General features: G+C 35.5%; 1 protein-coding gene across 3 annotated transcripts in view; it reads right to left on the reverse strand.

The window, feature by feature from the left end:
- The window catches only part of TBCK (TBC1 domain containing kinase), a 268,364-nt gene that overhangs the window by 251,132 nt on the left and 3,386 nt on the right, over window positions 1-13,846 (reverse strand). For 2 of the 3 annotated variants that reach the window (XM_069094776.1, XM_069094778.1), the window contains exon 2: window positions 6,843-7,084. In XM_069094776.1, the coding sequence (XP_068950877.1) occupies window positions 6,843-7,035 (193 nt within the window). In that variant the 5' untranslated portion in view covers window positions 7,036-7,084. Of the gene's footprint in view, window positions 1-1,633; window positions 1,710-6,842; window positions 7,085-13,846 lie in introns of those variants that run through there. The other variant, XM_069094780.1, reaches the window with a different exon arrangement.

Here is a 13,846-nt window from a genome sequence, read left to right on the forward strand (position 1 = left end):
GTTTTAAACTCTGACTGAGGTAAGCCTCTAAATCTTTGAGGAAGTTTAAAATTTGTCTGGCCCAAGATGAAAAGTTTATTTGGCCTCTTCATCTATCCCTCTCAAAATAATATAAAGAAGAGTTTGCCAAAGTTTCAAGGTCCATGAGACCTATATATACATATAAACATATCTATGTATAATTTTTTTTTAATGTTAGAGAACCACAATCCTTGGCACAGTGACAAGTTGAGTCCCAGAGGTAATGAAGTATACAGCAATTCAACATTTCCAACATGAACCCCTTTTTCAAGAAATCCTTTTAAACTGAGCTATATGAAAGCCATTTCTCTTTATTATCATTAAAAAAAAAATAGCATGTGGTTAAAATATATTTACTATCTTTACAAAAAAAAAAGATCTTGGAATCATACTATGTTGAAGTAATATGGCATGATGATTACAAAAGCTAACATGACATTCAGATACACTTAAAAGAGTTTAACGTGTAAGAACCAGGCCAAGGGCCCTTCAGCACACCTAGTACTGGGCTCTGCATTTTAAGATGATTCCAAGCCAGAGATAGTACAAATTAAGGTAGTAAGGAACATAAGTAATGGCTATCTGAAAACAGTAATCTACGATAAAAGGTTTAAGAGCTGAGATTTTAGATTTGGAGAACAAAATATGGCAAAGGTAACTTAATATATATTTAGGTAAATGGAGAGTTATCATAAGGAGGCAGGCAATGGGCCAATTTTTATAAGAGAATAAACGCCTTCTAAGCAGCTAAGCACAGAGAAGAACTTAGGACTACAAGTAAGGTTACTTAGAAAATAAACCTTCTTGGAGATCTATAGATCAGTAAGTCCGTTCTGGACAGTTGGAGATAGCTTTCTGAAGATACAAGTGTAGAATGAAGGTCATACCATATTCCTTCCAACTCTGTGACCTAAACTGGATTTTCATTTTTATCAATTCACATGAAGAATTGAGTATCTCTGTTTTATGTTTTCATACGCTGTGAGGAAAAGAAATAAGGGCAAGATAGTATGTCAGTATCAAGGACATAGTTTATTAAGTGTTTCCTGGCTGTACACTGTTATCCTGAAGACTCTGGAGTTACTATTTATGATCTCTGACCTGTTTCCAAAGCCCACTGGAATCCCAAGATGTAACAAGAGAGAACCTGTTAAACTAAAAACCTATATGCTTCATTTTTTCCCCTTTAATGACAAAAACTTCCTCACCTTTCAGTGAAGCTTTGGGTCACTGATTCTAGGAAAAAAAAGTGGCCATTTTATTTGAATGGAGTGTTTTAACTTTGTTGGCTTCCAAGGAAATATCATCTTGAATCACTTTGGAAAGACAGATAAAAAATAGCTAAAGCCTGACTTCTGAGCTAACTTCACATGTGAAAACACTACGTTATTAAAACAGACCACATGTGACACCTAATTCCAAGAAAGAAAGGTAAAATTAAAAAAAATTCTACAGTGACATTAGGTATATAAAGAGCAAAAACAAAAAGAAGAAACACACTGTGCCACAGCCTGAATTATGTGAGGTGATGATGAAAAATAAGACACACTGTAGAGTAGTGGATATAGAGACAACCTTTAAGACAGGAAAAAACCCTGAATTCAAGTCCTACCTCTGATATGATGGTCATTTAACCATGGCAAGTCATTCAACCTCTCAGCGTCCCAAGCAACTTCAAGATGACAGAACTGGAATAACCAGGAAGACAGTCATACTCTCATAGAAAGAGGGACTTTAGGAATAGGGATAGATTCATAAAGAAGTAAACAAAATAAGAGGAATTTTCCAAAAATTTTATTTTTAAAAAATATTTTTATTAATTTTTAGTATTTCCCAATTTACAAAAAAAACTTTTAACATTCATTTTTAAAAACTCTAATTTCCAAATCTCCCAATGTACTGTTCTTATCATGCCCCTTGAGAAGGCAGGCAATATATCAATTATACATGTGAGGTCATGCAAAACATATTTTCATATTAGCCATGTTGCAAAAGAAAACACATGCAAAAAAAACCACAAGAAAAATAAAGTAAAATAAACTATGCTTGAAATTGCATTCAGAGTTCATCAGTTCTGTCTCTCAAGGTATACAGAATTTTTCATCAGGAGTCCTTTGGAATTGTCTTGATCAGAGTAGCTAAGTCTTTTATAGCTGATCATCCCTAAAATATGGCTATTTCTAGGTACAATGGTCCTCTGGTTCTGCTCATTTCACTTTGCATCAGTTCATACAGGTCTTCCCAGGTTTTTCTGAAACCATCCTGTTCATCATTTCTTATAGCACAATAGTACTCCATCACAATCATATACTACAACTTGTTCAGTCATTCCCCAATTGATGGGCATCCCCTCAACTTCCAATTCTTTGCCACAACAAAAAGAGCTGCTGCAAATATTTTTTATATAAATAGGTTCTTTTCCCTTTGATCTCTTTGGGTTACAGACCTATTCATGATAGTGCTGGGTCAAAGGGTATGCACACAGTTTTATAGTCTTTTGAGCATTTCCAAATTGTTCTTCAAAATGGCTTGGACCAGTTCATAACTCTACCAAAAGTGCATTCATGTCTCAATTTTTCTGGATTGCTTCCAGCATTCATCCTTTTTCCTTTTCTGTCATGTTAACCAATCTGATAGTTATGGGGTGGTTATCTCAGAGATGTTAAATTTGCTTTTCTCTAACCAAGTCACTTAGAGCATTTTTATTCAGGTGACTATTGATAGCTTTGACTTCTGAAAACTTCATATCCTTTGACCATTTATCAATTGAGGAATGACTCATATTTAAAAAAAAATTTGGCTCAGTTCTTTATATATTTGAAAAATGCAGTCTTTAACCGAAGAACTTTGCTGTAAGACTCCCCCCTCCCCATTTCCCATTTTACTTCTGATTTTGACTGCATTCGTTTTCTTTACACAAAACTTTTTCTAATTCTATGTAATCAAAATTATTCACTTTATACCCATGATTGTCTCTTTCTCTTGTCTGGTCATAAATTCTTCCTTTATCCATAGATCTGGAAGGTACCTTTTTCCACACTCCCTCGATTTATTTATGCTATCACTCTTTATGCATAAATCATTTACCCATTTTAACCACATCTTGGTATATAGTGTGAAATGTTAGTCTGTGCCTAGTTTCTTCCAAATTGTTTTACTAATTTCCCAGCAGTTGTCAAATGGTGAGTTTTTAACTTCAGAAACTTTGATCTCCGGGTTCTAATCTATCTATTCCACTGATCTACCACTCTCTCTTAGCCACAGTACCAGACTGTTTTCAATGATTATCACTTTGTAATATAGTTTAAAATCTGGAACTGCTAAGCTGCCTTCTTTGACCTTTTTTTATTGATTCTCCTAATATTCTTGACCTTTTATTTCACCAGATGAATTCCGCTATTATTCTTTCCAACTCTATAGTTTGATATGGCAATGAATAAGTAAATTAACTTAAAATTGTCATTTTTATCATATTGGCTCAGACTACCCATGAGCAATTAATATTTTCCAAATTATTTAGATCCGTCTTTGTGTAAAAAGTATTTTATAAATGTGTTTATATAGTCTCTGGGTATGTCTTGGCAGGTGGACTTCTAAGTATTTTATATTGTCTGCAGTTATTTTAAATGGAATTTCTCTATCTCTTCCTCCTAGATTGTGCTGGTAGTATATAGAAATGTTGATGATTTATGTGAGCTTATCGTATATCCTTCAACTTTACACAAGTTAATTGTTTCAACTATTTTTAGTTGATTCTGTAGGGTTCTCTAAGTATGCCATCATATCATCTGTGAAGGGCAATAGTTTTGTTTCCTCATTGCCCTTTTTTACTCCTTCAATTTCTTTTTTCTTATCTTATTGCATAGCTAGAGTAATGACTAATAGCAGTGATAACTGATATCCTTGCTTTACCCCTGATCTTCCTGGGAAGTTTAGAGGGGAATACTGAGAGAGCTCAGATGAGTGCTTCCTCTACTCTACCATCTTGGCCATGCCCCTGGAAGTAACCCTGACAAACTTCATATACAAAGTATTTATTACATGTTAGAAATTCTGTTTTTATTTTTATTTTTATTTTTTTGCTTTTTGGAGGGCAATTGGTGTTAAGTAATTTGCCCAAGGTCACGTGGCTAGTTTTATTTGTGTTAAGTGTCTGAGGCTGGATTTGAACTCAGGTCCTCCTGACCCCAGGGCCGGTGCCCTATTCACTGTGCCACCTAGCCACCCCCAGAAATTCTCTTAAGGCCATAAATTTCAGGCTATAAATTGCTAATCTAGATTAGCAGGGGGAGTTTCCTCATTGAGAATTCCCCATATCAATTAAATTACAAGTATAGACGAGATATAAAGTGGAGTCCAAGGCAGAATCACAGTAAGATGCTACAACACTGAAAAATATTTAATGTTCACTATGGAGAAAATGAAGTCAAAATCCAATTTTTTCCAATTAGATATTGAAATATTCTGTAATCCAATTACAGCTGAAATAGCTGTAACATAAAAAGATATGCTAAATCTTAAAACTTCATCTACAGTTATTTACCAAACATGTCTACATATTTTTAGAGGACTATTTCCAGTATAAAATAAACTGCCTGCGGGTGACATGTGGCCCACAACATTTTTTAGTGTGGTCTGATCCAGATTAAAACACAAGTGAAAAATATTTAACAAAATAAATAAAAATACAATAAAACACAGATGAAATAACATTTTAAAACTAAGTCAACATGTAGCCCACAGGGATCCTTACATATGGATCAGTGGCCCCCTTATCTAGTTAAATTTAACACCAATGATCTATAGACTGCAGGAAACCAAAATCACCATACATAAGTTTTACATTTATGAATATACAATTACTTGTACATACTGATAAATCAAAAGAATTTTATAACTATTTAAAATCAAATCATCATAATGAAATTAAATTAATTATATTGGCAATTAATGCAATCAAGTTTATAAATTGGAACAGAAGCATAAAGGGCTAATTACCCCCCTGTTTATTTCAGCTCCAAGTTAGTCACTGTTCAGTCAATCAACTAATTAATCAATAAGCTCATATTTCAGTCTAGGAACTGTTTCAGACTCTGGGGATACAAAGACAACAATAAAACTATTGCTTCCTTCAAGAACTTTGCTTCTAATGGAGAAGACACATACATGAACACAAAATATAAAGAGTAAATATGGGGTAATTTTTTTCTTTTAGAGGAGAAACACTAGCAGCTTTAGGGATCAGGATAAGCTTCATTCATGTAGGAGGTAATACTTCATCTGAGTTCTGAAAGGAAGTCATATTTCTAAGAGGCAGAGGTGATGGGGAAGTGTATTCCAGGATGGCATGATACTCCTGCGCAAGACTGAGGAAACAGGATTTGTGAGCACAAGCAAAGAGGCTAGTTTGGTTGGGGCATAGAGTTAATGAAATGGAGGAATGTCAAATAAACCTGGAAGGGTAGAGACGAAAATTGCATAAGATGTTAAATTCTAAATAGAGGAGACTATATTTTTATTCTAGAGGCAATAGGGAGCCCCTGGAGTTGTTTTTTATTTTGTTTTGTTTTTTAGCTAGGGGAGTGACATGGTGTGATGGGTGAAAGATGAAATGACTGAGGAAACAAAGGTTTGAACTTCTGAGGACATCAATCTATTAAACAATGAATGCCAATTACATAACAAATCAGGTCCAGGCCTCCTCAGTTTTGGTACTGGACACCAAATACAGGGGGAGGACATATTTTTATGAATTAAAAATAATTAAATAAGACCAATTAATCAAAAGAAAACAATCAACAGGGTACAAATGAGGATACGAAATTGGGTAATCTGATTTCTAACTGGAGAAAAGATTAGGGACTTTCCAAGTCGGGAGGGGAAGAGTAAACAAGTACAAATTCCTGAAATAAGAGAAGAAGAAGAAGAGGGAGGGAGGAAGGGAGGGAGACAGAGAGAAGGACAGTTGTTTGATCTTTTTTTTCACAAAAAATATATTAAGAGCTATTTCCTTTCCCTCCACCCTTCTATCTATAAATACATGCATGTGTAGAAAAAACTCAAAGTCCAAGCTCTAGTTCTGGCTGCTAATAACTAGTGAGGTGACCTTAGATATATCACTTAATCACTGGGTCTCAATCTCTTTAACATGGTTGAAAAAGACAGGTTTGGATTTAGAAGAGACCTGAGTTCAAATCCTACTTCTAACACTTATAAGCTAAATGACATGGGGCAAGTATCCTCCCTAGATCATTTTTTTAATTTGAAAAAATGGGCATAATAATATCTGTACTACCTGCCTACCTATCTTATAGGATACTTTGGTAGATGGAATGAGATAGTGAAATTAAAATACTTACTAACTTTAAAGTCTACAAAGATAGCTATTATCATTACCCTATGCTACAAGGATATTTAAGAATCAAATTAAATAAACATAAATAAAAACACCTTTAAAAGAAACACAAAAAGATAAACAGATATGTAAGGTAATAGTATCATTATTCTATAAAGGGTTGTTTGTACAGGGACATAGTGTTCTAGTGGATAGAGAACTGACATCAAAGCCAGGTAGACTTGAGTTCAAGTCCCACCTCTGAAATATACTGGCTGTGTTAGCCTGGGCAAGTCACTGATCTCTTGAAGACTAAAAATTGCAAGGGTGAACTTGCACTGGAAGAGAGATTTTTCTTTTCTGGAAGTTCCCTATTAACAATGAAATCACAGGTCCAGTGCTTACCCCTTCCCATGAGTTTGTAAGAAATATTCCCAAATACAAAGGCAATCTTCATGAAAATGGGAGACAGAAGACATGCACTTACCATGTTTTCCCCTTGAAATATCCACATATTGGCAAAGTCTAGGATGGGTGATGGTCTTGAGGATTTGAAAGCGTCCCAAGATTTTGATGGAGTTAGGGGTCAGAGGCAGGCCATTGCTTCCACAAACATCATGTGGCAGGGCAGAAGCAAAGAAGGTAAAGGCACCTATTTCTGCATCCTTCAAAGGAAACATTTTTCTCTTTCTTTCGATTTCTCCCGTTTAGTACAAATACAGGACAGTACTACAAAATAAAAGAAATTTGAAATCTCAAAACCATGCGTAATATCGTTTTTAAATGTGTCCAAAACAATGCCTAACAAATAAAAGGTGCTTAATAAATGCTAGCTGGTTTATTGACTTAATTTATATTCAACTTACAGACAAATGTCAAAGCCATACACTTTGTAGATAAAATACAAAAGTTAAACTTCCAAAAGAATTTTGAAGGCTGAAGATTGAAAACAATACTCAAACAAAACAATCTCAGAACCAAGGCATACCTAAGATATTCAAGCAACATAAAAATAATAAAAGACGACATTCAATTCAGTCTAACAAACACTGACTAATAAGGGCCTACCATGTGTTAAGCCACTATAACTTCAATATCCAGTCTTCATGTAGGCTGAGCTGTGAATAACGATAGTTATAGTGTTCTTGAATCATTAAAGACCTTCTCTTTATCCAAAAGGAGGCAGCTAGATGGTTCAGTGGATACAGCACAGGGTCAGTTCAAATTTGCCCTCATATACTTACTAACTTCGTAACCCTGGAAAAGTCACTTAACTTCTATTTGCCTTAATTCACTGGAGAAGGAAATAGCAAACACTCCAGTATCTTTGCCAAGAAAACTCCATGGACAGTATGGTCCATGGTGTTACAAAGAGTCAGGCATGACTGAACAACTCTATTCAAAGAATATACATGCATGATACAAAGATCACCTAAATGTCCTCATTCCTTTGAAAAGGAAAGAAAGCAAAAGATAACTTAGGTACTAACCAAGAATATTTAATAAAAAGGCCTACAAAATTCAGTAATGAAATTGAGGGTAATATAGTTTTAGACAGTCAAAGAAACCCACTATTGCTTAATAAAAAATTAAATTAAAAGTTAAAGAGCATCAAAACACCCATTATGTTACCATAAATGAATAAATTCAAATTTAAACCTTCTGACTTACTAAGACATTTTCAAAACCTGATGTACAAAAGTTAAAGGGAATTTATAAACTTTATTAGAAATTCCCACTAATCATTATTCCCATGTACATCCTAAAATTTTTACGGTAGGTGGTTTATCCTTTTAACATGTAGGTATTTTTTTATGTGTACTAGCTAGAATATAATGTTTGGTTATGTTTAAAATCATAACAGTGCTTTGGATTCTCTGGGAAAGTTGCTTTTCAAAAAGGGTCTTGTTACACCAGTAATAGTAACAGCTAGCATTCATACAGGGTTTTAAGGCTAATAGAGCACTTTTCATATGTTCTCATTTTTTTTATAAGAAATATCATTTTTCACAAGAAAATTTCCAAAATGTCCAGTCTTCATTTTAAGAATAAATTATTTTCTTCCTTTCTTCCTGAACATTCATTTTCTGATTAATTTGATCATTTCCCAAAATAGGTAGATGCATCTCTTACATAAATTGTACTCAAATTGCACTGGTGAAAATAGACAGATGAATGAATGAATATCCGAAGTGATGGATGAATGAATGAAACATCCTAAGACCTAATCGAAGGAGTGTGGTACACTGTGTGGGGGGGAGGGGGGGAAGGTGGGAAAGGTGGGAAAGGAAGACTTGAGTTGGAATTCGAGGACCTGGGCTTGAATCCTAGCTCTGATGATTACTTTTAAATTATAGTACTTTAATTTTTTTTTCCAATTACACATAAAGAAAATTTTCAACATCCACTTATATAAGATTTCAAGTTCCAAACTTTTTCTCCCTTCCCGTCCCTTCCCTCCTTCTTTCCTTTCTCCCCTCCCCAAGATGGCAAGCAATCTGTTATAATTACTACTTAATCACCCTGTGTAAGCCAATTAACCTCAGTCTGAGCTCCAGTTTCCTCACCTGTAAAATGATATTGGCCTAGATGATCTCTGAGTACCCATTATAAATTATAAATAAATACATGTTGATTGACTGATTCTAACTAGTTAACCAGCAGCTTCTGAACTCCTACAATGGTCCATAAGTCTAGATTCTCTCAGGTTTGGAGAAAAGGAGTTAGGTGGCACACCCACAATATAGGAATTACTTAATGGAAACAGCCCAGGTTTACACAGGTTTTCAAGTGCCATCAACCACAAAACTTCCCACCACCAAGCCTGTTCCAGGAAGATTGATCTAGGGGTACCTTACACAACTGAACAGTCAGTCAATAAGCATTTATTAAGCAGTTACAGTTAATCAATACAGTGTCAGGCACTGCACTGAGTTGTAGGTAGGGACAGAAAGAATAAAGGCAAAAAACAACCCCTACTCCTGAGGATTTCACAATAATCTATATACAGGATAAACTGGAAATAATCAACAGAGGGAAGGTACTAGAATTAAGAAAAATTGGGGAAGGTTTGTTATAGATGTTGTGATTTTAATTGGAACCTGAAGGAAGCCGGGGAACCAGTTAAACAAGATGAGGAGGGAGAATGTTCCAGAGGAAACGCTCAAAGCTGAGAGATGAAGCATCTTGTTTGAAAAACAGCAAGGAGGTCTAGACCACTATTTTAAAGAGTGCATGAGAGAGAGAAAAGAGGGTAAAATGTAAGAAGAAGATGCTGAAAAATTACAAAAACACAAAAAGGAAAGAAAATTGTCATTAGGAGAAATATCTCATCTCTGAGTTCATAAGGTAGGTAAACTGCAGCCAAAATATATTTAGCACAATGCAGAAATCACAGAGGTAAAGACCCAATTTTTATTATTATGCTGAAACACAGGTTTGGGCCTCAGAGAAACAATTAATCTGAATAATCATTAAGAATCTCACAAGGCTACTTATAGGCAAAATTACATTACTGACAGATAAATAATTATTTTCCCTATTGTACTTTTGTAAATTCCTCTTAGGACATAAAAGTTAAGGAAAAGACAGATTCAGAATAGCAGATTTCCTTCAATATCAATCTCTTACATTCTCCAAGGAAACAAATTTTGTCAAATTAACTATAAAGATAAACTAAGTCAGGTTACAGATTAAACTACATTTAGGAGATTCACAAATGGGCCAAAAAGGAGAAGAGATTTACATGTTGCCAAGGACTTGGGGAATCTTCCTCTGGCTTTTTTATCTAAAGAATGTTTAAAACCTCAAGTAAATTTTCTCATCTCAAGGGATAGGTTTTGGTCAGATAAGGTTAATATTAATTAACAACAGGCAGGCTTTCAGATAACCAGAAGATGCAGGAGGAACGGCCCTCAGCCCTGAGTAAGTTTAAAAAAAAAAAAAAGGAAAATAAAAAATCCCCATAACTAATAACATGGACCTGCATTTGGAAACAAATTTTAGTCCTAGTTCTGCCAATTATTAGTTATGTGACAGTGAACAAGTTACTTCACCTTTTTTGAGTCTCAATTTGCTCATCCATAAAATGGCAACAGTAACAATTACACAGTATCATTATGAAGAATGCCTTTTGTAAATGCTATATAATTGTAAGCTATCATCATTTCCTATTAGCACAGCCCAACTCACTATTCTCCATATACAATGTTTCATCTCCTCCCTCCACATCTTAAGTGAATGTTCAGGAGGTACTTTTTCTAAATCTCCATCACAGCACAATCTTTTTTTAAAGTTCAACCTGGGAGCCATACCATCCCAGTCCTTCCCTGGCCCCCAAGCAATGTTTACCCTCTCATGCTAGAAACCATTTTGTGTTTCTTTGAATATATTTATGTTTATTTACTTGCAAAAATGTTGTATCCCCTCAGGAGAATGTCAATGCCTTAGAGAATAAATATCTTTGTACACTCAGAGCTTAAAATAGTCCCTGGAACCTAGAGTACAAAAACATAGAAGAACTGTGCTTTCATTGACATAAGGTAGTCACCAGGGCCAAATCTGGCCCTCAAGCCATAGTTTTAAAGACCCCTGTGGGTATACGGAACTCCAGGCCACATGTGGCTCTCTAGGTCCTCAAGTGTGACCCTTTGACTGAATGCAAATGTCATAGAACAAATCTGCACAACTTACAAAACTGCTTAAGAGGATTAAGAAGCTGACATGCCCAAGGACATGGTCAGTATGTTTCCAAGACTTGACTTCAACTACTACAAAAGCAGCAGCTTTATGACTGAGAGACTGAAAATTTTCATTCCTCCAATATTTATCTCAACTCAACAAAGTTAGGGTTTCCAAAGACAAAAAAGAAAACAGTCCCTGCCCTCAAAGAGCTCACATTATTTTATTTTGGGGGGAAGCACAAAAGACACAAAGATAAGTAAATCTAAAATGATTTGAGGGGAGGAAACTAACAGTGGGGGTGGGGGAATCAGGGAGGTTTCACAAAGCAGTGGTACCTGAAAGAAGACCTATGTATATGTGTATACACACACACAAATTATAGTAAAAATAGAAAGTGATATTTTCTATGTATGCCTAGTTTCTTTCTTTTTTTTTTCCACCTCAGTAGTCAGGAAGAGGTTCTGGTTTTTAGGTGAAAGCTTTCTGCTTGGCAACAAAAATGTGGATATGAATATGAATGTAAGCTGGGGGGGGGGGCAGGTCAGGGAAGTGTATAGATACAGTAGATGCTTCATGAATAGAGGCTGAACTGAAGTGAATTTAGACAGCTACACATTCCTGCCTAGTGATTTACTGGTTAGGAATCACCTCTTAGTTTCTTAACGTTTTTCCACAATTCTTCTCTCACCACGAGGTCCTCACATCCCTTCCCATTTGCATTTCAATACAAGGACCGCTGAGGGCTCTGAGATGACAATGCTGCTATGACCACACTACCACATCTTGGGCTGCATAATAAGTGTTTTCGCAAATTAGTTTTAGCAACTGCTAAGTTTCAGGTAAGGAAGGAACTCTGGACTGTATCTTTTGGCTCCAGCAGTTCCTAATAATGGAACCAAGCAGTCAATCAGTATTTATTAAGGGAATGTGTAAGGCATTGTGCCAAGTGGTTACAGTGGGATTACACTGTGCTACATGGAGTTACAAGTCCTACTCCCCAAAAGTCTATATTCTAATGGAAGAAACAAGAAGTAACATATCTTGAGTGACCCAGATTTATTCTTCAGGCTTCTCTTATCAATGAAGAAAGCATTGTTAATCAGATATTAATTGCTCTCCTAACCATTTCATCTTTAGGTCTTTTGATTAAATAAAAAGAAAGTGAGCATAAATGAGTCTGAAAAAAAGTGAAGCTGTCCCCAATTTTCTGAAATATTTAAACTGTATTAAGAAGAAATTTAATTGGCCTAACTGGGGTAAGGAAACATGAGTTTGAGATGGGTGGCTGGAACAGGAGGGACTTCCTCTTCACTGAGAACAGTAGTTTACATAGAATGAAAGAGAGGAGGGACCAGTGTCTTATACCCCATAAAGCCTTGCAGATAGTAAGTGCTTAATAAATGTTCATTAAAAGATTACAATGATGAACCATAAAATAAATTCAAAATGTAAGACTTTCTCTCTCATCATCACATTTAAAGAACTTACTCATTATGCCTAAGTGTTACCCCCTGCCAACACCAATTAAGTTCCCTAGGCATTGTACTTTTAGAGGCATCTGTGAGTTCCTCTTTTTGCCTTCTCAGTCACATCCAACCAGCTGTCAAAGCATATTACTTTTCACTTCATGAAATATGCCAGATCTGTTTCCTTTCCCAAAAGTGACTCAATTATGGCTTTGGAGTCTCTCTCTCAGCTGGTCAAAGTATATGAAAAAAATGAAAAGAGTAAAGATGGCCACTAGAAGCAAAGAATGGTACCAAATGGTGCGAAATTTGTGAAAGGTAATGGTCCTAAATCAGCTGTGTGAGATCCCTTGGTATAATGGAAGAAGTGCTGGGTTTTCAGTCAGCTATCTTGGTTCAAAACCTGGCCCTGCTACTTATTTAACTGGCTATGTGACTTTGGGAAAATAACTGAATTAAATTCAGTCAGTTTCCCCATCTGAAAATGAGAGACTTGGTCATAAAATTCAGAGCTGGAAGGGCCATTGAGTTCAGCCTTTTTATAGGTAAGGAAACTGAGGCACATAGAAAGTTAAGTGACTTGCCCAGGGTGTCACATAGCTAATAAATACCTGAGGTGGGATAGGAACCCCTACCTTCTCAACTCCAACATTCTAAACACTGTCATTAAAAGGCTTGAATCCCTCACTTCAACCACAAATCTACTATAGCATATGCAACCATGAATAATTCTAGTCAGGAAAAAACACACCCTTCCATGATAATGAAGTATAGGGTATGCTACATGATCTGACTTAAGAAATGATGGTGACAGGTACCTGTCCCTAAATATCACTGTCCCATCTAGGTGCTCCAGGGTCTGAAAGTCATCAGGTAAAAATTCATGCTTTTAGGTGAAGTACTGCCCTTTGCCTTTAGTCCTCATTTAAAAACAAAATACACTACACTGAAGCCAAAACGTTAAAGTTAAATAAGTCCGGTGGCAATAGTTTTCCTGTCACTGTCAGATTTGTGGAGAGGGAAAGACTTTATGACTAAACAAGAATTAGAGAGCATTATAAAGTGCAAAATGGATAATTTTGATTATATTAAATTGAAAAGCTTCTGTACAAAGCCAATGTAATCAAGATTAAGAGGGAGGTGGGAAACTGGGAAAGAATTTTTACAACCTATGTCTCTGATAAAGGATTCATTTCTAAAAGATACAGAGAATTGAGTCAAATCTGTAAGAGTACAAGTCATTCCCCAATTGATAAATGGTCAAAGGATATGAACAGGCAGTTTTCAGAGGAAAGACATTAAAGATATATATATATATATATATATATATATGTGTGTGTGT

This window comes from Petaurus breviceps, unplaced genomic scaffold (assembly GCF_028583685.1).
Source record: "Petaurus breviceps papuanus isolate PSGF00001 unplaced genomic scaffold, PetGlider_PUasm1.0 126, whole genome shotgun sequence".
NCBI lineage: Eukaryota > Metazoa > Chordata > Mammalia > Diprotodontia > Petauridae > Petaurus > Petaurus breviceps.